Below are 27,560 nucleotides of genomic sequence, written 5' to 3'. Positions count from 1 at the left end.
TGTAGTCAGAGTGGTGTTAGCCAGTGCAGTCAGAGTGGTGTTAGCCAGTGTAGTCAGAGTGGTGTTAGCCAGTGTAGTCAGAGTGGTGTGAGCCAGTGCAGTCAGAGTGGTGTTAGCCAGTGCAGTCAGAGTGGTGTTAGCCAGTGTAGTCAGAGTGGTGTTAGCCAGTGTAGTCAGAGTGGTGTTAGCCAGTGTAGTCAGAGTGGTGTTAGCCAGTGTAGTCAGAGTGGTGTTAGCCAGTGTAGTCAGAGTGGTGTTAGCCAGTGCAGTCAGAGTGGTGTTAGCCAGTGCAGTCAGAGTGGTGTGAGCCAGTGTAGTCAGAGTGGTGTGAGCCAGTGTAGTCAGAGTGGTGTGAGCCAGTGTAGTCAGAGTGGTGTGAGCCAGTGTAGTCAGAGTGGTGTGAGCCAGTGTAGTCAGAGTGGTGTTAGCCAGTGTAGTCAGAGTGGTGTTAGCCAGTGTAGTCAGAGTGGTGTTAGCCAGTGTAGTCAGAGTGGTGTTAGCCAGTGCAGTCAGAGTGGTGTTAGCCAGTGCAGTCAGAGTGGTGTTAGCCAGTGCAGTCAGAGTGGTGTTAGCCAGTGTAGTCAGAGTGGTGTTAGCCAGTGTAGTCAGAGTGGTGTTAGCCAGTGTAGTCAGAGTGGTGTTAGCCAGTGTAGTCGGAGTGGTGTTAGCCAGTGTAGTCAGAGTGGTGTTAGCCAGTGTAGTCAGAGTGGTGTTAGCCAGTGTAGTCAGAGTGGTGTTAGCCAGTGTAGTCAGAGTGGTGTTAGCCAGTGTAGTCGGAGTGGTGTTAGCCAGTGTAGTCGGAGTGGTGTTAGCCAGTGTAGTCGGAGTGGTGTTAGCCAGTGTAGTCGGAGTGGTGTTAGCCAGTGTAGTCGGAGTGGTGTTAGCCAGTGTAGTCAGAGTGGTGTTAGCCAGTGTAGTCGGAGTGGTGTTAGCCAGTGTAGTCGGAGTGGTGTTAGCCAGTGTAGTCGGAGTGGTGTTAGCCAGTGTAGTCGGAGTGGTGTTAGCCAGTGTAGTCAGAGTGGTGTTAGCCAGTGTAGTCAGAGTGGTGTTAGCCAGTGTAGTCGGAGTGGTGTTAGCCAGTGTAGTCGGAGTGGTGTTAGCCAGTGTAGTCGGAGTGGTGTTAGCCAGTGTAGTCGGAGTGGTGTTAGCCAGTGTAGTCAGAGTGGTGTTAGCCAGTGTAGTCAGAGTGGTGTTAGCCAGTGTAGTCGGAGTGGTGTTAGCCAGTGTAGTCAGAGTGGTGTTAGCCAGTGCAGTCAGAGTGGTGTGAGCCAGTGTAGTCAGAGTGGTGTTAGCCAGTGTAGTCAGAGTGGTGTTAGCCAGTGTAGTCAGAGTGGTGTTAGCCAGTGTAGTCGGAGTGGTGTTAGCCAGTGTAGTCGGAGTGGTGTTAGCCAGTGTAGTCAGAGTGGTGTTAGCCAGTGCAGTCAGAGTGGTGTGAGCCAGTGCAGTCAGAGTGGTGTGAGCCAGTGTAGTCAGAGTGGTGTGAGCCAGTGTAGTCAGAGTGGTGTTAGCCAGTGTAGTCAGAGTGGTGTTAGCCAGTGTTGGTCAGTCGGTCTGGATCGATACCTCTCTGTGGACTCAATGTGGTTTGTTTGATCTAGACAACTCCATCCAAAATGGCTCCCTATTCTCAACATAGTGCACTACCTTTCACCAGCGCTATATGGGCCCTGGTCAAGAGTAGTGCACTATTCAGTGAATAGGATGTCACTTGGTAGACAGCCAATAGCAGACAGACACATGAGTGGCCATATGTAACCCTGTGCACAGAAGCACTGTTGTCTTGTAGCAGACAGGCACATGAGTGGCCATCTGTAACCCTGTGCACAGAAGCACCGTTGTCTTGTAGCAGACAGACACATGAGTGGCCATCTGTAACCCTGTGCACAGAAGCTGTTGTCTTGTAGCAGACAGGCACATGAGTGGCCATCTGTAACCCTGTGCACAGAAGCACTGTTGTCTTGTAGCAGACAGACACATGAGTGGCCATCTGTAACCCTGTGCACAGAAGCACTGTTGTCTTGTAGCAGACAGACACGAGTGGCCATCTGTAACCCTGTGCACAGAAGCACTGTTGTCTTGTAGCAGACAGGCACATGAGTGGCCATCTGTAACCCTGTGCACAGAAGCACTGTTGTCTTGTAGCAGACAGACACATGAGTGGCCATCTGTAACCCTGTGCACAGAAGCACTGTTGTCTTGTAGCAGACAGACACATGAGTGGCCATCTGTAACCCTGTGCACAGAAGCACTGTTGTCTTGTAGCAGACAGACACATGAGTGGCCATCTGTAACCCTGTGCACAGAAGCACTGTTGTCTTGTAGCAGACAGACACATGAGTGGCCATCTGTAACCCTGTGCACAGAAGCTGTTGTCTTATAGCAGACAGGCACATGAGTGGCCATCTGTAACCCTGTGCACAGAAGCACTGTTGTCTTGTAGCAGACAGGCACATGAGTGGCCATCTGTAACCCTGTGCACAGAAGCACTGTTGTCTTGTAGCAGACAGGCACATGAGTGGCCATCTGTAACCCTGTGCACAGAAGCACTGTTGTCTTGTAGCAGACAGGCACATGAGTGGCCATCTGTAACCCTGTGCACAGAAGCACCGTTGTCTTGTAGCAGACAGGCACATGAGTGGCCATCTGTAACCCTGTGCACAGAAGCACTGTTGTCTTGTAGCAGACAGACACATGAGTGGCCATCTGTAACCCTGTGCACAGAAGCACTGTTGTCTTGTAGCATACAGACACATGAGTGGCCATATGTAACCCTGTGCACAGAAGCACTGTTGTCTTGTAGCAGACAGGCACATGAGTGGCCATCTGTAACCCTGTGCACAGAACCACTGTTGTCTTGTAGCAGACAGACACATGAGTGGCCATCTGTAATCCTGTGCACAGAAGCACTGTTGTCTTGTAGCAGACAGACACATGAGTGGCCATCTGTAACCCTGTGCACAGAAGCACTGTTGTCTTGTAGCAGACAGGCACATGAGTGGCCATCTGTAACCCTGTGCACAGAAGCACTGTTGTCTTGTAGCAGACAGGCACATGAGTGGCCATCTGTAACCCTGTGCACAGAAGCACCGTTGTCTTGTAGCAGACAGGCAGACATATTACCTCTCCCCTCCTGGCTGGAATACCTGGCTGCATCTGCAACCCACCGATGTATTTGATCTGACGTAGCCGGCTGGGCAAGCTGGAGCAGTGGACAGAGAACAGAACACTATATTCTAGAACACAATATTCTTTGCACCAGAGAACACCACAGAGATATCACTAGGGATGTAGTTCTATGAAGAACACTCCTGGTTCTAGAACTTTAGACAGAGAACACCACAGAGATATCACTAGGGATGTGTTCTATGAAGAACACTCCTGGTTCTAGAACTTTAGACAGAGAACACCGTAGAACTCTAGAAATGGGAACTTTAACCAAGTTCTTCCAAAATTCTATCCTAGAATGTTGATAATGTGTATAATGTACTCTAGCAACAGTCATCAAAATGCTTAGGATTAGCTCATATATACATTTTCTAATGGTATCAGGTATTTATTTTATATTCAGTGTTAAAATAAAGAAAAGTACATCATTTGCATAATTAGTGTGGTGTATTTTCATTTTTGATAACATTAGCATAAAGGGGTGGAACATGGCTGGAACCCCAATAACGTCCTCTGACTAGGCCTACCTACATTCACCTGCGCTGTCTACACGGCCTGATTATTACTGCTGTTGTCACGTTCTGTTGGATAATACAACTTGTGCGTCAATAGCAGAATACCCTGGGAAAAATATATGTTATATGTTATATGTTTGGGATATGTTCTATGTTATAAAAATATATGTTTGGGTCTAGATTACAACTATTTATCCATACACTATACTGTATATTCAAAAATATGTGGACACCTCTTCAAATTAGTGGATTGAGCTATTTCAGCCACACCCTTTGCTGACAGGTGTATAAAATCAAGCACACCGCCATGCAATCTCCATAGACAAACACTGGCAGTAGAATGGCCTTACCGAAGAGCTCAGTGACTTTCAACATGGTGCCGTCATAGGATGCCACCTTTCCAACAAGTCAGTTTGTCAAAATTCTGCCCTGCTAGAGCTGCCCCGGTCAACTGTAAGTGCTGTTATTGTGAAGTGGAAACATCTAGGAGCAACAACGGCTCAGCCGCTAAGTGTAAGGCCACACAAGCTCACAGAACGGGACCTGTACTCGGTTGCAACAATCACTACCGAGTACCAAACTGCCTTTGGAAGCAATGTCAGCACAATAACTGTTTGTCGGGAGCTTCATGAAATGGGTTTCCGTGGCTGAGCAGCCGCACACAAGCCTAAGATCATCATGTGCAATGCCAAGCGTCGACTGGGGTGGTGTAAAGCTCGCCGCCATTGGACTCTAGAGCGGCGGAAACGCGTTCTCTGGGGCTGTTTTTCATAGTTCGGGTGCCTTTGTTCCAGAAGGGAAATCTTAACGCTACAGCATACAATGACATTCTAGACGATTCTGTGCTTCCAACTTTGTGGCAACAGTTTGGGGAAGGCCCTTTTGCTGTTTCAACATGACAATGCCCCCGTGCACAAAGCGAGGTCCATACAGAAATGGTTTGTCGAGATCGGTGTTGAAGAACTTGACTGGCCTGCACAGAACCCTGACCCCAACCCCATCGAACACCTTTGGGATGAATTGGAACACCGACAGCGAGCCAGGCGTAATCACCCAACATCAGTGCTCGATCTCACTAATGCTCTTGTGGCTGAATGGAAGCAAGTCCCAGCAGCAATGTTCCAACATCTAGTGGAAGGGCCTTCCCAGTAGAGTGGAGGCTGTTTTAGCAGCAAAGGGGAGGGACCAACTCCATATTAATGCCCATGATTTTGCAATGAGATGTTAGACGAGCAGGTGTCCACATACTTTTGTTCATGTAGTGTACTTTACATTGTTTGTGAGATGAAACATAATACCACTATAATCTGAATGTTAATTTTCGTAAATTGCTTTCATTTCCACGCATCTAATTTGTAAACATTTCTAATTATTACTTTTTTTTTTTAAATTCCACAAAAAAATTAACACCCATCAAAATAAAGTTATTTCTCATTCTTGTGATGTAAGTATCCAGATGTTGTGTTAAATCCCTGATGCAAGAGAAAGACAATGTATCCCGTTGAGTCTATTTCAGCCATTACCAGGGTGTGTTTGACAGGTCATTACAAAAACAACTGGAAGCACAAGGAAGAGAATGAAAGAGTCACAGGAGTCAAATGAAAGCAATCGATCCGGCGAGATTTAAGTGACAAGTGGATTTTGAACCCCTCAAACACAGGAAATAGATGGCTGAAAAAGAGGGATCCTCAGGTGGAAGGGACATGCAGGTTGCTAGTGTACTTTACTAGTTCTGTATTCGAGGACCGAATGTCCGTTTTTCAGCCCCCCACTCCCCACACACACTACTTCCGTGGCTACGGTTAATGCAACCAATTACTTCCTATAATACTGCCTTCCTCTCTGCAGAGGGAGAACTGTATATGTGTCCCAGATGGCGCCCTACTTTTGACCATTGTATGGGCCCTGATCAAAAGTAGTGCACTGCATAGGGAATATGGTTCCATTTGGGACATAATCTGATATTTCTCTGTGATGTCCCTGAACCCGGGGAGGAGGAGTTCAACGGGCAGTCACAGAAAGGAAACCTGCCTTGACTAGGAAGATAGGAGAATGACTGGTACAGGTCGGTAAAGGGGAGAACAGGGCTGTCCTGATAGCTTATTTCACTGGCCTCAATAGGAAGGCAGTAGAGTAGAGTCAGGAGCTGTTCATTTGGGGAATGTAGTATGACAGTCCATATTAACTAAAGGGGCAAACCTTGTTGGGTCCGTAGGCTACTGCTTTAATGCTCTCTCTCTCTACAAGGGTTGGACCGAGGCAAAGCAATGACCAAGGATGAAGAGTAGGTAAAATTACACTATTTTGCATGGCAATGACTTTTATACTATTAGTAACTATAATATATACATTATATTGCAGTAAAATGACAAGCCATGTAGATTTATGTATATATTTCAAATCAAAATAAAATCACATTTTATTGGTCACTGCGCTAAAACACGTGTAGACTTTACAGTGAAATGCTTATTTACGAACCCATTCCCAACAGTGCCGAGATAAAAGACAAATTATTTGCTGAATAAAAAAAAGAAAGTGTAACACAATAAAAAAAACAATAAGGCTATATAGAAGGAGTACCAGTAGCGAGGCAATGTGCAGGGGTACAAGTAGTTGAGGGAATTGTGGGTAAAAGTGACACATTTTCCCACAAAAAAATGTCACTTTACTTTTGTTCACGTGCATTTCTTCTAGTAAAAGAAGCAGCTATTCACAAAGAGATTGTGTAAAGAATGTGTCCCAATTGTTTCTGACAGTTACTGATAGTCCCATAGGCTTACATAACCTCTTGGAATACTCTACTTGTATTCATGCATTTTACTTGGTTCAAAATAACAAACATATTCAATATCATGTTCATAGTTTGCAGATAGCATCTAATGTGGTATATATCATGTATCACTCTGTATCCAGGTAGCAACTGTAGCCTATTGGTGGTCATCATTAGTGCAGTTTGATATTTTACCAAGTGGATGCCCCCCCCCTGCAAGTTATCGTTTTGATTTGTCCTGCTACTGGCTTTTCTGTTTTTCTATTAATGAAACTAATTGGTATTGTAATCAGAACTCAGATATGCAAAACAATACAAATATACAGTGCTTTGAAATAGAGAGGGACACTTCATTTTAATACACAATTGGGCTATTTGTAAAATGTCTAATAGCAAATTGGTACATTCTGCACAAAGAAAATGTAGAATAATGTACATGCTCTTTTCAATAGGCTAATTGATATAGCGGCAATAGCCTATTCGATTAGACTATTTAGCCTAGAGATAATCAGATCTGATTAGGTGCATTCTGATCAATCCCCCCCCCCCCAAAAAAAACAAAAAAACATTCATGCATTAAAGGAACGGTCTTACCGATTGTGGAAATGTGAGACGGGTGAAATTCGTTGTCCGTGAATCTGCATAATAAACATGTTTTTCCAACCCCCGAGTCTCCGAGCAGCAGGAGTCGGAAGAGCACATCATATTGCTTAGCCATAGCGTCTTAGAAATTAGAACAGCCAGAAAGCTAACTCAGCAACGAATTTCCAAAAGCAACACAGCTACACCCCAGCCCATGTCTGCCCCAAAATGCAATGAAGTCTTTGGGTACTCTTTCGAGAAACCGGTGAGCAGCTCTGTCTATCAAACCAGGAGGAGCGGTCTCTTTGATAACAAAGCCGAGCTATAAGAGAAGGGTCCAGATTCCATCCAGCCCTCTCCTCCTCTGATGGGTGCGGTGGCGGGGGAAGCTCTCGGCAGCATCCGCTTTTCACTTGACATCACGGACACACGAGATGGTTGGTTGAGAAAGCGCGGGAGTAACAAAGTACAGAAGAAACACCTTTATTGTTTTATTGTCCATAAGCTACATCAGGAAGGGTAATTGTGCAAAGTAAACCTAGGCTACCTAAAGTGAGCTAAATTAAATAGGGCTATTCCTTTTATTCCTACAGCCTAAAATAAATGTTGTTTTATGATGTGCCAAGTAGCCTACATGTTTATCTCAAAAGGATTCTAGTAGAAGTTTTACCACATAATAAATAAAGCATGGTTGGATTGAGTTGACACATTTTTCATAAATTACCCCCTAGGCATGTATTTTTGGATTCATCAGAATATTCATGCGCTAATATGACAGCAAATTAATACTAGGCCTTGTGGGTGAGAGAGCGAGAGAGAGAGCAAATTGAATTGAGAGACGGGTGCGCGTTTTGGATTAAATTGTTCCATCTGCATTGCCGTATGCATATTATGAAACCCCGCCCACTTAACAGGAAGTAACCTCGCCGTGTTGTATTAGTTGTTGATCACCAGAGAACATTTTAATGGGAAAATAACGGTACACACAAAACAATCATGGAACGTGTACCCGCGCCGTTACGGTGCTTCAGCGAATGGCACTCCTCGGAGAAGTTCACAGACGACTGAGTGGAGACGGTGACTTCAGTGGAGCAGGTGAACCTGACGGACAGATTTGCCTTTTAGTTTTCATGGCTAGCTAGCAAACATCGCTGTCTAGCAACACATTTGAGCCAAGAAGGGATTTGCGCAATCATAAACAGGTGTTTTTAGATGTTCCGTTAAAACCACTTGCATATGCATTTTGTCACACATGATGGATTAAATAAACTTTTAACTAGCTGGCTAAGGAGTGGAGTGAGAAACGGCTCCAAGGTTGTTATTCTGAATAATGATAATGTATTGTATAATAAAGATATGAGAGCCAATCATATAGTGTTTTTTTTTCTGCCATCCATAGACGTTTAAACAAAACTATAGTGTGTGCATGCAGTCAGTTTCATTCTCATGCCTGGTTGAAGCTCACATTTTCTGTTCTGCTTTGTGTGTCTCACTCAAACATCTTTTATGTTATCCAGAGAAAAGTCGAACGCAGTATACAAGAAGTAATCAGTGTTTACAAACAGATACACAGCTTACCACAGTAAGTAAATGTTCGCCTTCATTCTCTGGTTTTCAGCATGATCACAGACTTAGTCTTGTATGTGAGAATCTGTCATTGCATTGCATGCTACTAGGCTATGCCTTTTACATTAAATTTGACCGCATATTTTAAGTCCAAGTTGAAGGCCATTTTTAAAAACTTTTTGTGAGCATATAACTAAATACTTTGAGTAAGACCGATACATACAAGTCCAAGTTATCTACAGGGTTGTTAACGTTTCACCCTTCTGAACAAGTTATTTACAAGGTTAACGTTTCACCTTTCTGAACAAACACTAGCTCCGGCGCAGGCCGTGGTTCGGCTGCGCTTTCACTGAGTGACTGACCGTGTCCGAATACCCACACTAGCGTACTACATACTTAAACGGTATACTATGTACTCATCGTCTCATACTATTTAGCACGTACCGTTTAGTTAAAAGTATGCAGTATGCCACGGCTGAACGCAGTAGCGGGTCCTGATTGGCTGAATAGGTGGGGCGGGGGCCAAGTGCGGCTGGGTTTTTCAAATTTAACAGACATACATTACATTAGTCCTATATTTTAATTACATTTTGTTTTTTTGTTTTTAATCCCAGCCACTGTCCCCGCAGGAGGCCTTTTGGTAGGGGGTCATTGTAAATAAGTATTAGTTCTTAAACTGATTTGCCTAGTTAAATAAAAGTTAAATAAAAACATGAGCCATCCTGATAATACCTCATTTCCAATTCGATCAATTTCTCTAAACTATGAATAGGAATGCAGTTCTACACTGAGTATACAAAAGATTAAGAACACCTGCTCTTTCCATGACAGATTGACCAGGTAGATCCAGGTGAAAGCTATGATCCCTTATTGATGTCACTTGTTAAATCCACTTCAATCAGTGTAGAGGAAGGGGAGGAGACGAGTTAAAGAAGGATTTTTAAGCCTTAAGACAATGGAGACATTAGTGTATGTGTGCCATTCAGAGGGTGAATGGGCAAGACAAAGAATTTAAGTGGTAGTAGGTGCAAGGCGCACCGGCTTGTGTCAAGTACACTCAATTAGTATTTGGAAGCATTGCCTTTAAATTGTTTAACTTGGTTCAAACGTTTCAGGTAGCCTTCCACAAGCTTCCCACAATAAGTTGGGTAAATTTTGGCCCATTCCTCCTGACAGAGCTGGTGTAACTGAGTCAGATTTGTTGGCCTCCTTGCTCGCACACGCTTTTTCAGTTCTGCACATACATTTTCTATAGGATTGAGGTCAGGGCTTTGTGATGGCCACTCCAATACCTTGACTTTGTTATTTAATCAGTCAAATAGCTTAAACACACAACAACAAAAAAGTCTAATCAAAAGGCTGGTGCATCTCAATTCAGAACCGCAGCAACGAAATAAACTAAAACACTGCTCATTGGGAAGGAGATCAGAATGACTGCTAAGGCTTGATCCATTCATTAAATAGGTAGTCTAGCCTACAAAACCTAAAACAATCCATATGATTAACATGACATCAATAACACAGCCACATCGTGAGTCCCAGGTGCCCTGGGGTCAGAAATCAAAAGGTGGTTTAGTACTTAGTTTAAAAGCTTTGACGAAGGCCAAGAGAACAAGAAACACTTATTTTTTTCAATGAGAAAATAGAAATCCACTTTGGGTTAAAAATTGAATAAGACTTCTGTTTTCCAAGATGTAGCCTACGATGCAATACTCGTGATACTTTTTAAGGAGAACCAAAATTACGGTCTACATTTGAACACCACCGCAGAAGCTTCGCTATTCGGCATCTTCCCAATTTAAGTAGCCTTGTTTTGTTGTTTGGCTACTTGATTTGTTTTATTATAATTATTTATTTACCCTTTTATTTAACTAGGCAAGTCAGTTAAGAACAAATTCTTATTTACAATGACGGCCTACCAAAAGGCATCCTACGGGGACGGGGGCCTGGGATTAAAAATAAAAAATACAATATAAATATAGTACAAAACACACATCACAATAAGAGAGACCTAAGACAACAACATAGCAAGGCAACAACACATGACAACACAGCATAGTAGCAACACAACATGACAACAACAGGGAGCAACACAGCATGGTAGCAGCACAATATGACAACAACAGGGAGCAACACAGCATGGTAGCAGCACAATATGACAACAACATGTTACAAACATTATTTGGCAGAACTAGGGCATATCACTCGCGGCCCACCTCTTCCAATGCATTGAGGAAAAGTGTGCATCTAATCCTACTAGAAGAAGAGAGGAAATGAGTAGAACATCCTGGCATTTAAACCATACTAGATTTTTCGAAAATTCACACATAATAAAGCATTCTGTTTCCCACTATTTGTTGATATCTAATTATCAGCTGTTGTCAAAGCCGAAATGACTTGCATCCGGGCATTTGAAGTATACTCGATTTGTTGCATACTATTAAACATAATTTTTTCGCATACTCAAATGGCCAACTATTTAGGACGCAAGTATGGGTATTTGGACATGGCCAGTGACTGACTGAGAGAGAGCACAGCTGAATTATGCCCTGGACCAGGGCTAAACATACCCTAGATCCTTATGGACGAGAGGTAGTAGTAGCGCACGAGAGGTAGTAGTAGCGCACGAGAGGTAGTAGTAGCGCACGAGAGGTAGTAGTAGCGCACGAGAGGTAGTAGTAGCGCACGAGAGGTAGTAGTAGCGCACGAGAGGTAGTAGTAGCGCACGAGAGGTAGTAGTAGCGCACGAGAGGTAGTAGTAGCGCACGAGAGGTAGTAGTAGCGCACGAGAGGTAGTAGTAGCGCACGAGAGGTAGTAGTAGCGCACGAGAGGTAGTAGTAGCGCACGAGAGGTAGTAGTAGCGCACGAGAGGTAGTAGTAGCGCACGAGAGGTAGTAGTAGCGCACGAGAGGTAGTAGCCGATGTAACAGCGGACCAGAGGTAGTAGCGGACCAGAGGTAGTAGCGGCTGTAACAGCGGACCAGAGGTAGTACTAGTACCAGAACATCAAAGCAATGTCTTGTTTCTGTCATTTTCTTTCCATTCAAAGCACCACACCTGTTTTTACCACCATGACAGAATGAGTATATCATATTGCCTTCAGAAAGTATTCATGCCCTTGACTTATTTCACATTTAAAAATTAATAATAAAAAAAAATTCCCCTCGCCCATATACACACAATACCCCATAATGACAAAGTGAAAATATGTTTTTAGAAATTTTTGCACATTTTATTGAAATACGGAAATATCTCATTCACACACTCCTGAGTCAATACATGTTAGAGTCACCTTTGGCAGCAATGACAGCTGTGAGTATTCTGGGTAAGTCTCTAAGAGCTTTGCACACCTGGATTGTACAATATTTGCACATTATTCTTTAAAAAATTCTTCAAGCTCTGTCAAGTTGGTTGTTGATCATTGCTAGACAGCCATTTTCAAGTCTTGCCATAAATGTTCATGCAGATTTAAGTCAAAATGGTAACTCGGCCACTCAGAAACATTCACTGTCTTCTTGGTAAGCAACTCGAGTGTATATTTGTCCCTGTGTTTTAGGTTATTGTCCTGCTGAAAGTTGAATTTGTATCCCAGTGACTGTAAAGCAGATTGAACCAGGTTTTCCTCTAGGATGTTGCTGATGACAAGCATACCCATAACATGATGCAGCCACCACCATGCTTGAAAATATGAAGAGTGATAATCAGTGATATGTTTGGAGAAAATCCAACACAACACTTTTTATTTAGGACATAAAGCTAATTTCTTTGCCTCAGTTTTACTTTAGTGCCTTATTCCAAACAGGATGCATGTTTTTGAATATTTGTATTCTGTACAGACCTCCTTTTCACTCTGTCAATTAGGTTAGTATTGTGGAGTAAATACAATGTTGTTGAAACAGTTTTACGTCACCATTGGCCTTATGGTGAGATCCCTGAGTGGTTTACTCTCCGGCAACTGAGTTAGGAAGGACGCCTGTATCTTTGTAATGACTGGGTGTATTGATACATCAATGGAGTGTAATTAACAACTTTACAATGCTCAAAGGGATATTCCATGTCCATTAAATTTTTTTTTTTTATCCATCTACCGATAGGTTAGGGTTATATATTTTATTTTGTTTGCCTTGAACCACCTCCCCCCACACACACATATATTTTGTTGTTTGCTTTGAACCCCTCCCCCCCACACACACACACACATATTTTGTTGTTTGCTTTGAACCCCCCCCCCCACACACACACACATATATTTTGTTGTTTGCTTTGTACCCCCCCCCCCACACACACACACACACACACATATATTTTGTTGTTTGCTTTGAACCCCCCCCCACACACACACACATATTTTGTTGTTTGCCTTTAACCCCCCCCCCCCCCCCACACACACACATATATTTTGTTGTTTGCTTTGAACCCCCCCCCCCCCCCACACACATATACATTTTGTTGTTTGCTTTGAACCCCCCCACACACACACACATATTTTGTTTGCCTTGAACCCCCCCCCCACACACACACACACATTTTGTTGTTTGCTTTGAACCCCCCCCCCCCACCCCCCCCACACACACACACATATTTTGTTGTTTGCTTTGAACCCCCCCCACACAAACATATATTTTGTTGTTTGCCTTGAACCCCCCCCCCACACACACATACATTTTGTTGTTTGCTTTGAATACACTATATATATGAGATGAAGACAGACCAGCACATCTGAATATAAATTACAACTTCTAATTTAATTCTGATTAGCCTGTAAAGTTATTATCCATCCTAGTCCAAACATTCAAGTTTGAAAGGACAGTATGCTTTATCAAAGGTTGCTACAATATGTAACAGCTGTAGTGTGTTAACGTCTGTGTGGTTGCTGGGGTGTTGTGATTTTCTTTATTGTACAGTAGGGTAATAATGAAATGCCACCTGATCTGTGACTAAGCCTGTACTGAACATAGCAGACCAGAGCAGGTAGATTCTAATTACATGCACCTCTATACACACACACACACACACACACACACACACATACACCGCTGAGGAAAGGTTACTTACTCGGGAGAGGAGGGGGAGTGTCGGGTGTGATGTGACACACAGCCTTTGACGCAGGGGAATGGATGTGCACGTGTCACTGTTGGCACCTGCAGATCAACAGTACTGAGTTAATTAGGAGAAAGGAGAGAGATGATTGTCTTCTGAAGTTGTTGGAGACGTCACTCTCAGTAGAATGTAGAGTAGTTTGAAACGTGTATAAAAATGCATATTATATGCATACAAGGTAGCCGAGTAGTTTAAGGTACCCCAAATGTATTTAGCTTATTGTGTAACCTATGTAATGTTGTGTATGAATCCAAGCCAATATCAGATTTTTTTTTATTCAACCAGGTAGGCCAGTTGAGAACAAGTTCTCATTTTACAACTGCGACCTTGCCAAGATAAAGCAAAGCAGTGCGACAACACAGAGTTACACATAAACACACGTACAGTCAATAACACAATATAAAAAATATATGTACGGTGTGTGCAAATGTAGGGAGGTAAGGAAATAAATAGGCCATAGAGGCGAAATAATAATTACAATTTAGCATTAACACTGGAGTGATAAATGTGCCACTAGCATTAGCAGCCATAATGTACGCTGGTCCCAGATCAGTTTATACTCTCGCCTGCTCCATTGCTGTCATTGTCAAGCCAAACATGGCAGTGAGTTGGCACGATGGCACAAACAGACTGGCGCTCAGCCTATTAGCAACCATTATGTGTTTCATGTATGGATTTCCACCCTGTGTTTTCTCCTCAGACCCACTCTATTGAGAGACCAGCACTACCAGTATCTGAAGAAGGGATTGCGTCATCTCTCCGATGCTTATGCGGTATGTAGACTACTGTCAGGCTGACAACTGTATACACTCTCATGAGCCTGCATGAGAACTAATGACCTAAGAGTATTTCCCACATAGCACATCATTGATGACCACATACTATATATAATAATTGCCATTTATCTGAACATGGGCTTATGTCATCTCTCAGAACTCGTCTCCACCACTTATTTGTATTCTTGTAAAGATAGCTAGGTGAGTCAACCGCACGTGTTTCCTCAATATAGTAGCGATCAGAAAAGTCAGTGCTTGTAGGAAAAAACAAGTGGATTTAATCAAGATATTCCTCTTCATCGCTATTGGTCAGAACTGAAGATGTGCCTCTAAAATGGTTTCCTGCCTCCTTTCATCCTCGTCATAGTTTCTAAGAAGCGTTAAGAATTTAAACTTTGGAGCCAATGTTCCGCCCATTGCAATTTGTTGTCTCTTAAGTATTCCAAACATTGACAAAAACATTGTAGGCTAAACTTGCAGGATATAGACTAAAAAAACACCAAACCGTTTTCTGATATAAATAAATCATATTTCACCTCTCCTGTTCCAGAGGCAAAATGTACATTTGGGGTATAATTTTACTGAAACTCTTAATTCTGGAGTAGTCGATATTATGTTAGGGTACAGTGCATTCGGAAAGTATTCAGACCCCTTCGCTTTTTCCCCAATTTGTTACGTTACAGCCTTTTTCTAAATGGATTTAAATCGGGTTTTTTCCCCCTCGTCAATCTACAAACAATACCCCATAGTGACAAAGCAAAACAGGTTTTGGGCAAAAATAACTGATATCACATTTACATAAGTATTCAGACCATTTATTCAGTACTTTGTTGAATCACCTTTGGCAGTGATTACAGCCTCGAGTCTTCTTGGGTATGACGCTACAAGCGTGGCACACCTGTATTTGGGGAGTTTCTCCCATTTCTTGTCAGCAGATTCTCTCAAACTCTGTCAGGTTGGATGGGGAGCGTCGCTGCACAGCTATTTTCAGGTCTCTCGAGATGTTCGATCGGGTTCATGCCTGGGCTCTGGCTGGGCCACTCAAGGACATTCAGAGAAGCCACTCCTGTGTTGTATTGGCTGTGTGCTTAGGGTCATTGTCCTGTTGGAAGGTGAACCTTCGTCCCTGTCTGAGGTCCTGAGAGCTCTGGAGCAGGTTTTCATCAAGGATCTCTCTGTACTTTGCCCCGTTCATCTTTTCCTCGATCCTGACTAGTGTCTCAGTCCCTGCCACTGAAGAACATTCCCACAGCATGATGCTGCCACTATCATGCTTCACCGTAGGGATGGTGCCAGGTTTCCTCCAGACCTGACACTTGGTATTCAGGCCATATAGTTCAATCTTGGTTTCATCAGACCAGAGAATCTTGTTTCTCATGGTCTGACAGTCCTTTAGGTGCCACTTGGCACGCTCCAAGCAGGCTGTCATGTGCCTTTTTACTGAGGAGTGGCCTCCGTCTGGCCGCTACCATAAAGGCCTGATTGGTGGAGATGCCAAGATGGTACTCCCATCTCCACAGAGGAACTCTGGAGCTCTGTCAGAGTGACCATCGGGTTCTTGGTCACCTCCCTGACCAAGGCCCTTCTCCCTCGATTGCTCAGTTTGGCCGGGCGGCCAGCTATAGGAAGAGTCCTGGTGGTTCCAAACTTCTTCCATTTAAGAATGGCGTTCTTGGGGGACCTTCAATGCTGCAGACATTTTTTGGTACCCTTCCTCAGATCTGTGCCTTGACACAATCCTGTCTCGGAGCTCTACGGACAATTCCTTTGACCTCGTGGCATTGTTTTTGCTCTGGAATGCACTGTCAACTGTGGGGCCTTATATAGACCGGTTTGTGCCTTTTCTAAATCATGTCCAATCAATTGAATTTACCACAGGTGGACTCCAATCAAGTTGTAGAAACATCTCAAGGATGATCAATGGAAACAGGATTCACTAAATAAGGTATCTTTTTATTTGTAATACATTTGCTAAATTTCTAAAAATCTGTTTTCTCTGTCATTATGGGGTATTGTGTGTAGATTGATGAGGATCATTTTTATTTAAGCAATTTTAGAATAAGGCTGTAACGTAACAATATGTGGAAAAAGTCAAGGGGTCTGAATACTTTCTGAAGGCACTTAATGTGAGCGGTTATAGACCTACAGTCAGTGTCCATATTTCAGCTCGGCTACTATTCCATTTAACCCATCTGAACCGCTGAGTTCCCTTGACGTGCCATTTTGAAGTCCAAGTCTTGTTACTGTTGAATTTGTGTAGCGTTTCACAATCATGACATGTAACATAGCCGTAGCATAGCCGTAGCATAGCCGTAGCATAGCCGTAGCATAGCCGTAGCATAGCCATAACATAGCCATAGAATAGCCAAAACATAACATAGTCATAGCATAGCCATAACATAAACATAGCCATAGCATAGTCATAGCATAAACATTAACATAACATAGTCATAGGTTAGCCATAACATAAACATAGCCATAACATAGCCATAACATAGCCATAGCATAGCCAAAACATAGCCATAGCATAGCCAAAACATAGCCATAGCATAGCCAAAACATAGCCATAGCATAGCCAAAACATAGCCATAGCATAGACATAACATAGCCATAGCATAGCCATAACATAGCCATAGGTTAGCCATAACATAAACATAGCCATAGTCATAGCATAAACATTAACATAACATAGTCATAACATAGCCATAACATTGCCGGCACTGCCATCATCCTCTTTTACCACGTCACCTAATCTTTCCCAAACATAACTTTTCTGACCCTCCCTTCTCTTTATTTTCAACTCTCCATTTGGTAGCTTTTCTCTTATTGAATTAAACTCTGACATTGTCCTTTTAGCCTCAGTGGATCGACGTGAACTTTTTCCTGCCCAGGTTCCCGAAAGCATTTGACTATTGGTGTGTATTTGGCGCAGTACAGTTAGACCCTAAAGTTTATGCTGAGGCTACGCAACTAACGGCAGATAAAGGAAAGGAAAGAAAAACCTCAATGTAGCCTACAGATATGAATTGCACCAGAATTATACATTTATGGAATTTGAATGCATTGTTTTCTCTTTACGCAACCCGCCCAACCACCCACCCGCCTTTCATCCACGCGATATGACCCTCGACCCGCCCAACCACCCACCCGCCTTTCATCCACGCGATATGACCCTCGACCCGCCCCCCCCAACCACCCACCAGCCTTTCATCCACACGATATGACCCTCGACCCGCCCAACCACCCACCCGCCTTTCATCCACATGATATGACCCTCGACCCGCCCAACCACCCACCCGCCTTTCATCCACATGATATGACCCTCGACCCGCCCAACTACCCACCAGCCTTTCATCCACACGATATGACCCTCGACCCGCCCAACCACCCACCAGCCTTTCATCCACGCGATATGACCCTCGACCCGCCCAACTACCCACCCGCCTTTCATCCACGCGATATGACCCTCGACCCGCCCAACTACCCACCAGCCTTTCATCCACGCGATATGACCCTCGACCCGCCCAACCACCCACCAGCCTTTCATCCACACGATATGACCCTCGACCCGCCCCAACTACCCACCAGCCTTTCATCCACGCGATATGACCCTCGGCCCGCCCAACTACCCACCAGCCTTTCATCCACGCGATATGACCCTCGACCCGCCCCAACTACCCACCAGCCTTTCATCCACGCGATATGACCCTCGACCCGCCCAACCACCCACCCGCCTTTCATCCACATGATATGACCCTCGACCCGCCCAACTACCCACCAGCCTTTCATCCACGCGATATGACCCTCGACCCGCCCTACTACCACACGCCTTTCATCCACGCGATATGACCCTCGACCCGCCCTACTACCACACGCCTTTCATCCACGCGATATGACCCTCGACCCGCCCAACTACCCACCAGCCTTTCATCCACGCGATATGACCCTCGACCCGCCCAACCACCCACCCGCCTTTCATCCACACGATATGACCCTCGACCCGCCCAACTACCCACCAGCCTTTCATCCACGCGATATGACCCTCGACCCCCCCCCCCAACCACCCACCCGCCTTTCATCCACACGATATGACCCTCGACCCCCCCCCCCCCAACCACCCACCAGCCTTTCATCCACGCGATATGACCCTCGACCCTCAACTCGCCCACCAAGCTGATTATTTGTCTATTTACACGTAGTGTCTTGAAGCCAGTAGGTTGTGTCACTATAGTCTCTGACTGTTCTCTCTGTAGTGTAGAATCTGACTGTTTTCTCTAGTGTCTGACTGTAGGGAACAGTCAGATACTACACTACAGAGAGAACAGTCAGATTCTCTCTGTAGTGTCTGGACGCCAGCAGGCCGTGGCTGTGCTACTGGATCCTATAGTATCTATAGTGTGTGTGTGTTCTCTCTGTAGTGTCTGGACGCCAGCAGGCCGTGGCTCTGCTACTGGATCCTATAGTATCTATAGTGTGTGTGTGTTCTCTCTGTAGTGTCTGGACGCCAGCAGGCTGTGGCTCTGCTACTGGATCCTATAGTATCTATAGTGTGTGTGTGTTCTCTCTGTAGTGTCTAGACGCCAGCAGGTCGTGGCTCTGCTACTGGATCCTATAGTATCTATAGTGTGTGTGTGTGTTCTCTCTGTAGTGTCTGGACGCCAGCAGGCCGTGGCTCTGCTACTGGATCCTATAGTATCTATAGTGTGTGTGTGTGTGTGTTCTCCCTGTAGTGTCTGGACGCCAGCAGGCCGTACTGGATCCTATAGTATCTATAGTGTGTGTGTGTTCTCTCTGTAGTGTCTGGACGCCAGCAGGCCGTGGCTCTGCTACTGGATCCTATAGTATCTATAGTGTGTGTGTGTTCTCTCTGTAGTGTCTGGACGCCAGCAGGCCGTGGCTCTGCTACTGGATCCTATAGTATCTATAGTGTGTGTGTGTTCTCTCTGTAGTGTCTGGACGCCAGCAGGCCGTGGCTCTGCTACTGGATCCTATAGTATCTATAGTGTGTGTGTGTGTTCTCTCTGTAGTGTCTGGACGCCAGCAGGCCGTGGCTCTGCTACTGGATCCTATAGTATCTATAGTGTGTGTGTGTTCTCTCTGTAGTGTCTGGACGCCAGCAGGCCGTGGCTCTGCTACTGGATCCTATAGTATCTATAGTGTGTGTGTGTTCTCTCTGTAGTGTCTGGACGCCAGCAGGCCGTGGCTCTGCTACTGGATCCTATAGTATCTATAGTGTGTGTGTTCTCTCTGTAGTGTCTGGACGCCAGCAGGCCGTGGCTGTGCTACTGGATCCTACACAGTCTGGAGCTGCTGGAGGAACATGTCCCCACCTCCATCGCCTCAGAGTGAGTACAGCCACTGTCCTGCTACACTAACATAACAGTTATATACCCACTGACACTGTAACACCCCTTGTCCCAACACACACCACCCCAACCATAATGCCAACCTACTGGCCGTCACTACCAACTAGAACTCTGCTACCCGACCCGACAGGCCTCTGCATTATACATCGGGTGAGGGGCCGGGCAAAGCCTGTTGTCTCATCGGTATCTAGGGGCCCGGGCAGGGCCTGTTGTCTCATCGGTAACTAGGGGCCCGGGCAGGGCCTGTTTTCTCATCGGTAACTAGGGGCCCGGGCAGGGCCTGTTGTCTCATCGGTAACTAGGGGCCGGGCAAAGCCTGTTGTCCCATCGGTAACTAGGGGCCCGGGCAGGGCCTGTTTTCTCATCGGTAACTAGGGGCCCGGGCAGGGCCTGTTGTCTCATCGGTAACTAGGGGCCCGGGCAGGGTATGGTCTGAACGACGCTGGCATGAGTAGGGCTCGGGCCTAAAATGAATACCCGGGCAGGGCTCAACTACCTACCCACCTACTGTGGGTGCATACAGCCTGCTCTGTACTCTGATGCTGGACAAATGTTCTATCAACCTACAGCCCTTTCAGTAGCTGCTACTGGGGTCACGCTGCTTCTAGGGTTACACATTATCAATAAGAATTAGTTCTTAACTGACTTGCCGAGTTAAATAAAGGTGAAATACAGTTTACAATATAAACTGATAGTTGTAGCATTTACATGTGTAACCCCTGGCGACGTGATCTGCTTTGCAGTGTGTTCTATTCTATTGCCCCCTCTGCCCCGTCCAGTGTGTGTAACTTCTATTGCCCCCTCTGCCCTGTCCAGTGTGTGTAACTTCTATTGCCCCCTCTGCCCTGTCCAGTGTGTGTAACTTCTATTGCCCCCTCTGCCCTGTCCAGTGTGTGTAACTTCTATTGCCCCCTCTGCCCTGTCCAGTGTGTGTAACTTCTATTGCCCCCTCTGCCCTGTCCAGTGTGTGTAACTTCTATTGCCCCCTCTGCCCTGTCCAGTGTGTGTAACTTCTATTGCCCCCTCTGCCCTGTCCAGTGTGTGTAACTTCTATTGCCCCCTCTGCCCTGTCCAGTGTGTGTAACTTCTATTGCCCCCTCTGCCCTGTCCAGTGTGTGTAACTTCTATTGCCCCCTCTGCCCTGTCCAGTGTGTGTAACTTCTATTGCCCCCTCTGCCCTGTCCAGTGTGTGTAACTTCTATTGCCCCCTCTGCCCTGTCCAGTGTGTTCTATTCTATTGCCCCCTCTGCCCCGTCCAGTGTGTGTAACTTCTATTGCCCCCTCTGCCCTGTCCAGTGTGTGTAACTTCTATTGCCCCCTCTGCCCTGTCCAGTGTGTGTAACTTCTATTGCCCCCTCTGCCCCGTCCAGTGTGTGTAACTTCTATTGCCCCCTCTGCCCCGTCCAGTGTGTGTAACTTCTATTGCCCCCTCTGCCCCGTCCAGTGTGTGTAACTTCTATTGCCCCCTCTGCCCTGTCCAGTGTGTGTAACTTCTATTGCCCCCTCTGCCCCGTCCAGTGTGTGTAACTTCTATTGCCCCCTCTGCCCTGTCCAGTGTGTGTAACTTCTATTGCCCCCTCTGCCCCGTCCAGTGTGTGTAACTTCTATTGCCCCCTCTGCCCCGTCCAGTGTGTGTAACTTCTATTGCCCCCTCTGCCCTGTCCAGTGTGTGTAACTTCTATTGCCCCCTCTGCCCTGTCCAGTGTGTTCTATTCTATTGCCCCCTCTGCCCCGTCCAGTGTGTGTAACTTCTATTGCCCCCTCTGCCCTGTCCAGTGTGTGTAACTTCTATTGCCCCCTCTGCCCTGTCCAGTGTGTGTAACTTCTATTGCCCCCTCTGCCCTGTCCAGTGTGTGTAACTTCTATTGCCCCCTCTGCCCTGTCCAGTGTGTGTAACTTCTATTGCCCCCTCTGCCCTGTCCAGTGTGTTCTATTCTATTGCCCCCTCTGCCCCGTCCAGTGTGTGTAACTTCTATTGCCCCCTCTGCCCTGTCCAGTGTGTGTAACTTCTATTGCCCCCTCTGCCCTGTCCAGTGTGTTCTATTCTATTGCCCCCTCTGCCCTGTCCAGTGTGTGTAACTTCTATTGCCCCCTCTGCCCTGTCCAGTGTGTTCTATTCTATTGCCCCCTCTGCCCCGTCCAGTGTGTTCTATTCTATTGCCCCCTCTGCCCCGTCCAGTGTGTTCTATTCTATTGCCCCCTCTGCCCTGTCCAGTGTGTGTAACTTCTATTGCCCCCTCTGCCCTGTCCAGTGTGTGTAACTTCTATTGCCCCCTCTGCCCTGTCCAGTGTGTGTAACTTCTATTGCCCCCTCTGCCCTGTCCAGTGTGTGTAACTTCTATTGCCCCCTCTGCCCCGTCCAGTGTGTGTAACTTCTATTGCCCCCTCTGCCCCGTCCAGTGTGTGTAACTTCTATTGCCCCTCTGCCCTGTCCAGTGTGTGTAACTTCTATTGCCCCCTCTGCCCCGTCCAGTGTGTGTAACTTCTATTGCCCCCTCTGCCCTGTCCAGTGTGTGTAACTTCTATTGCCCCTCTGCCCTGTCCAGTGTGTGTAACTTCTATTGCCCCCTCTGCCCTGTCCAGTGTGTGTAACTTCTATTGCCCCCTCTGCCCTGTCCAGTGTGTGTAACTTCTATTGCCCCCTCTGCCCTGTCCAGTGTGTGTAACTTCTATTGCCCCCTCTGCCCTGTCCAGTGTGTGTAACTTCTATTGCCCCCTCTGCCCTGTCCAGTGTGTGTAACTTCTATTGCCCCTCTGCCCTGTCCAGTGTGTGTAACTTCTATTGCCCCCTCTGCCCTGTCCAGTGTGTGTAACTTCTATTGCCCCCTCTGCCCTGTCCAGTGTGTGTAACTTCTATTGCCCCCTCTGCCCTGTCCAGTGTGTGTAACTTCTATTGCCCCCTCTGCCCTGTCCAGTGTGTGTAACTTCTATTGCCCCCTCTGCCCCGTCCAGTGTGTGTAACTTCTATTGCCCCCTCTGCCCCGTCCAGTGTGTGTAACTTCTATTGCCCCCTCTGCCCCGTCCAGTGTGTGTAACTTCTATTGCCCCCTCTGCCCTGTCCAGTGTGTGTAACTTCTATTGCCCCCTCTGCCCTGTCCAGTGTGTGTAACTTCTATTGCCCCCTCTGCCCTGTCCAGTGTGTGTAACTTCTATTGCCCCTCTGCCCTGTCCAGTGTGTGTAACTTCTATTGCCCCCTCTGCCCCGTCCAGTGTGTGTAACTTCTATTGCCCCCTCTGCCCTGTCCAGTGTGTGTAACTTCTATTGCCCCCTCTGCCCCGTCCAGTGTGTGTAACTTCTATTGCCCCCTCTGCCCTGTCCAGTGTGTGTAACTTCTATTGCCCCCTCTGCCCTGTCCAGTGTGTGTAACTTCTATTGCCCCCTCTGCCCCGTCCAGTGTGTGTAACTTCTATTGCCCCTCTGCCCTGTCCAGTGTGTGTAAGTTCCTGGCGCGGTGTCAGAGTCCTACTGGGGGTTTTGCTGGAGGTCCAGGTCAAGCTGCCCACCTGGCTCCGACCTACGCTGCTGTCAACGCACTCTGTATCATCGGCACCCAGGAGGCATACAACGTCATAGACAGGTACAGCCACTCCTGTTACTATAACGAGGTACAGTCACTCCTGTTACTATAACGAGGTACAGCCACTCCTGTTACTATAACGAGGTACAGCCGCTCCTGTTACTATAACGAGGTACAGCCGCTCCTGTTACTATAACAGGTACAGCCGCTCGTGTTATAGTCAGGAGTTACTACAATGTACACATGTAGGATGCGATGCCATAGGCGGGCAGTGGGGGGGGGGGGGCGGGGCGCCAGAGATGGGCGGGGGGGGGGGGCAGGCAGACTAATGTTGTGAAGATCATACAATTACTGTTCAAAAGAAACAATGTAAAAAAAAATATATATAAATGTTTCAAAGTTCTGACACCTAAATTAAAACCCCAAAGGAAGCCAAGGTAGGAAATGTTTCTGATTTTATAGTACCGCCTACTGAACTAATCAACATGACCCCGGTGTTGCCGTAGCAGCAGCAGGTGTGATGTTTTTTAAATCCTCCCCCCTCCTCCCAGGGAGAAGCTGCTCTCCTTCCTGTTCTCTGTGAAGCAGCCAGATGGGTCCTTTGTGATGCACGGAGGAGGAGAGGTGGACGTCAGGTGAGACAGCCTTCTTTCCATCGCCATGGTTTCACTGTGACTGGAGCACTGCTGAGACGTGATAACAACCACACTTCCTCTTCTCTGCTGTCCTCTATCCTCTCTGTCTTTCGTGCTCTCTCTCGCCGCTGCTGTCCTCTGTCTGTTTCTCGCTCGCTTTCTCTCTCTCACCCCCTGCTGTTCTGTTTCCCTGTCCATTTCTCTCTCTCACCCCCTGCTGTTCTGTCTCCCTGTCCATTTCTCTCTCTCACCCCCTGCTGTCCTGTCTCCCTGTCCATTTCTCTCTCTCACCCCCTGCTGTCCTGTCTCCCTGTCCATTTCTCTCTCTCTCTCACCCCCTGCTGTCCTGTCTCCCTGTCCATTTCTCTCTCTCTCACCCCCTGCTGTCCTGTCTCCCTGTCCATTTCTCTCTCTCTCACCCCCTGCTGTCCTACGTCTCCCTGTCCATTTCTCTCTCTCACCCCCTGCTGTTCTGTCTCCCTGTCCATTTCTCTCTCTCACCCCCTGCTGTTCTGTCTCCCTGTCCATTTCTCTCTCTCACCCCCTGCTGTTCTACGTCTCCCTGTCCATTTCTCTCTCTCTCTCACCCCCTGCTGTCCTATGTCTCCCTGTCCATTTCTCTCTCTCTCACCCCCTGCTGTCCTATGTCTCCCTGTCCATTTCTCTCTCTCACCCCCTGCTGTCCTACGTCTCCCTGTCCATTTCTCTCTCTCTCACCCCCTGCTGTCCTACGTCTCCCTGTCCATTTCTCTCTCTCTCACCCCCTGCTGTCCTATGTCTCCCTGTCCATTTCTCTCTCACCCCCTGCTGTCCTACGTGTCCCTGTCCATTTCTCTCTCTCTCACCCCCTGCTGTCCTATGTCTCCCTGTCCATTTCTCTCTCTCACCCCCTGCTGTCCTACGTCTCCCTGTCCATTTCTCTCTCTCACCCCCTGCTGTCCTATGTCTCCCTGTCCATTTCTCTCTCACCCCCTGCTGTCCTATGTCTCCCTGTCCATTTCTCTCTCTCTCACCCCCTGCTGTCCTATGTCTCCCTGTCCATTTCTCTCTCTCACCCCCTGCTGTCCTGTCTCCCTGTCCATTTCTCTCTCTCACCCCCTGCTGTCCTACGTCTCCCTGTCCATTTCTCTCTCACCCCCTGCTGTCCTGTTTCCCTGTCCATTTCTCTCTCTCACCCCCTGCTGTCCTACGTCTCCCTGTCCATTTCTCTCTCTCTCACCCCCTGCTGTCCTGTCTCCCTGTCCATTTCTCTCTCTCACCCCCTGCTGTCCTACGTCTCCCTGTCCATTTCTCTCTCTCACCCCCTGCTGTCCTACGTCTCCCTGTCCATTTCTCTCTCTCTCACCCCCTGCTGTCCTACGTCTCCCTGTCCATTTCTCTCTCTCTCACCCCCTGCTGTCCTACGTCTCCCTGTCCATCTCTCTCTCTCACCCCCTGCTGTCCTACGTCTCCCTGTCCATTTCTCTCTCTCTCACCCCCTGCTGTCCTACGTCTCCCTGTCCATTTCTCTCTCTCTCACCCCCTGCTGTCCTGTCTCCCTGTCCATTTCTCTCTCTCTCACCCCCTGCTGTCCTGTCTCCCTGTCCATTTCTCTCTCTCTCACCCCCTGCTGTCCTACGTGTCCCTGTCCATTTCTCTCTCTCTCACCCCCTGCTGTCCTACGTCTCCCTGTCCATTTCTCTCTCTCTCACCCCCTGCTGTTCTACGTCTCCCTGTCCATTTCTCTCTCTCTCACCCCCTGCTGTTCTACGTCTCCCTGTCCATTTCTCTCTCTCTCACCCCCTGCTGTCCTGTCTCCCTGTCCATTTCTCTCTCTCACCCCCTGCTGTCCTGTCTCCCTGTCCATTTCTCTCTCTCACCCCCTGCTGTCCTGTCTCCCTGTCCATTTCTCTCTCTCACCCCCCGCTGTCCTACGTCTCCCTGTCCATTTCTCTCTCTCACCCCCTGCTGTCCTGTCTCCCTGTCCATTTCTCTCTCTCACCCCCTGCTGTCCTACGTCTCCCTGTCCATTTCTCTCTCTCTCACCCCCTGCTGTCCTGTCTCCCTGTCCATTTCTCTCTCTCACCCCCTGCTGTCCTGTCTCCCTGTCCATTTCTCTCTCTCTCACCCCCTGCTGTCCTACGTCTCCCTGTCCATTTCTCTCTCTCTCACCCCCTGCTGTCCTGTCTCCCTGTCCATTTCTTTCTCTCTCACCCCCTGCTGTCCTACGTCTCCCTGTCCATTTCTCTCTCTCTCACCCCCTGCTGTCCTGTCTCCCTGTTCATTTCTTTCTCTCTCACCCCCTGCTGTCCTGTCTCCCTGTCCATTTCTTTCTCTCTCACCCCCTGCTGTCCTGTCTCCCTGTCCATTTCTTTCTCTCTCACCCCCTGCTGTCCTACGTCTCCCTGTCCATTTCTCTCTCTCACCCCCTGCTGTTCTACGTCTCCCTGTCCATTTCTCTCTCTCTCACCCCCTGCTGTCCTGTCTCCCTGTCCATTTCTCTCTCTCACCCCCTGCTGTTCTACGTCTCCCTGTCCATTTCTCTCTCTCTCACCCCCTGCTGTCCTGTCTCCCTGTCCATTTCTCTCTCTCACCCCCTGCTGTCCTATGTCTCCCTGTCCATTTCTCTCTCTCACCCCCTGCTGTCCTACGTCTCCCTGTCCATTTCTCTCTCTCTCACCCCCTGCTGTCCTGTCTCCCTGTCCATTTCTCTCTCTCACCCCCTGCTGTTCTACGTCTCCCTGTCCATTTCTCTCTCTCTCACCCCCTGCTGTCCTGTCTCCCTGTCCATTTCTCTCTCTCACCCCCTGCTGTCCTACGTCTCCCTGTCCATTTCTCTCTCACCCCCTGCTGTCCTACGTTTCCCTGTCCATTTCTCTCTCTCTCACCCCCTGCTGTCCTATGTCTCCCTGTCCATTTCTCTCTCTCACCCCCTGCTGTCCTACGTCTCCCTGTCCATTTCTCTCTCTCACCCCCCGCTGTTCTACGTCTCCCTGTCCATTTCTCTCTCTCACCCCCCGCTGTCCTGTCTCCCTGTCCATTTCTCTCTCTCACCCCCCGCTGTCCTACGTCTCCCTGTCCATTTCTCTCTCTCACCCCCCGCTGTCCTACGTCTCCCTGTCCATTTCTCTCTCTCACCCCCTGCTGTCCTGTCTCCCTGTCCATTTCTCTCTCTCACCCCCTGCTATCCTACGTCTCCCTGTCCATTTCTCTCTCTCTCACCCCCTGCTGTCCTGTCTCCCTGTCCATTTCTCTCTCTCACCCCCTGCTGTCCTGTCTCCCTGTCCATTTCTCTCTCTCACCCCCTGCTGTCCTGTCTCCCTGTCCATTTCTCTCTCTCTCACCCCCTGCTGTCCTACGTCTCCCTGTCCATTTCTCTCTCTCTCACCCCCTGCTGTCCTGTCTCCCTGTCCATTTCTTTCTCTCTCACCCCCTGCTGTCCTACGTCTCCCTGTCCATTTCTCTCTCTCTCACCCCCTGCTGTCCTGTCTCCCTGTCCATTTCTTTCTCTCTCACCCCCTGCTGTCCTGTCTCCCTGTCCATTTCTTTCTCTCTCCCCCCCTGCTGTCCTGTCTCCCTGTCCATTT

The 27,560-nt window shown here is 47.5% G+C and overlaps 2 protein-coding genes across 2 annotated transcripts in view; one reads left to right on the top strand and one right to left on the bottom strand.

The window, feature by feature from the left end:
- The window catches only part of LOC129825519 (ras-related protein Rab-15-like), a 42,615-nt gene extending 35,171 nt beyond the window's left edge, over positions 1-7,444 (bottom strand). Inside the window, exon 1 of the mRNA XM_055885674.1 lies at positions 7,045-7,444. Within this exon, the coding sequence (XP_055741649.1) occupies positions 7,045-7,168 (124 nt within the window). The 5' untranslated portion in view covers positions 7,169-7,444. The remainder of the gene's footprint in view (positions 1-7,044) is intronic.
- A 584-nt stretch (positions 7,445-8,028) lies between these two features.
- LOC129825680 (protein farnesyltransferase subunit beta-like) overlaps positions 8,029-27,560 on the top strand; it is a 30,917-nt gene continuing 11,385 nt past the window's right edge. Inside the window, exons 1-7 of the mRNA XM_055885867.1 lie at positions 8,029-8,084; positions 8,192-8,234; positions 8,550-8,614; positions 14,400-14,472; positions 19,729-19,820; positions 23,273-23,419; positions 23,911-23,994. Of these exons, the coding sequence (XP_055741842.1) occupies positions 8,029-8,084; positions 8,192-8,234; positions 8,550-8,614; positions 14,400-14,472; positions 19,729-19,820; positions 23,273-23,419; positions 23,911-23,994 (560 nt within the window). The remainder of the gene's footprint in view (positions 8,085-8,191; positions 8,235-8,549; positions 8,615-14,399; positions 14,473-19,728; positions 19,821-23,272; positions 23,420-23,910; positions 23,995-27,560) is intronic.

Source organism: Salvelinus fontinalis, chromosome 27 (assembly GCF_029448725.1).
Source record: "Salvelinus fontinalis isolate EN_2023a chromosome 27, ASM2944872v1, whole genome shotgun sequence".
Taxonomy (NCBI): domain Eukaryota; kingdom Metazoa; phylum Chordata; class Actinopteri; order Salmoniformes; family Salmonidae; genus Salvelinus; species Salvelinus fontinalis.
Note: the sequence above shows the minus strand (reverse complement) of the source record. Positions and strands in the feature narration are given on the sequence as shown.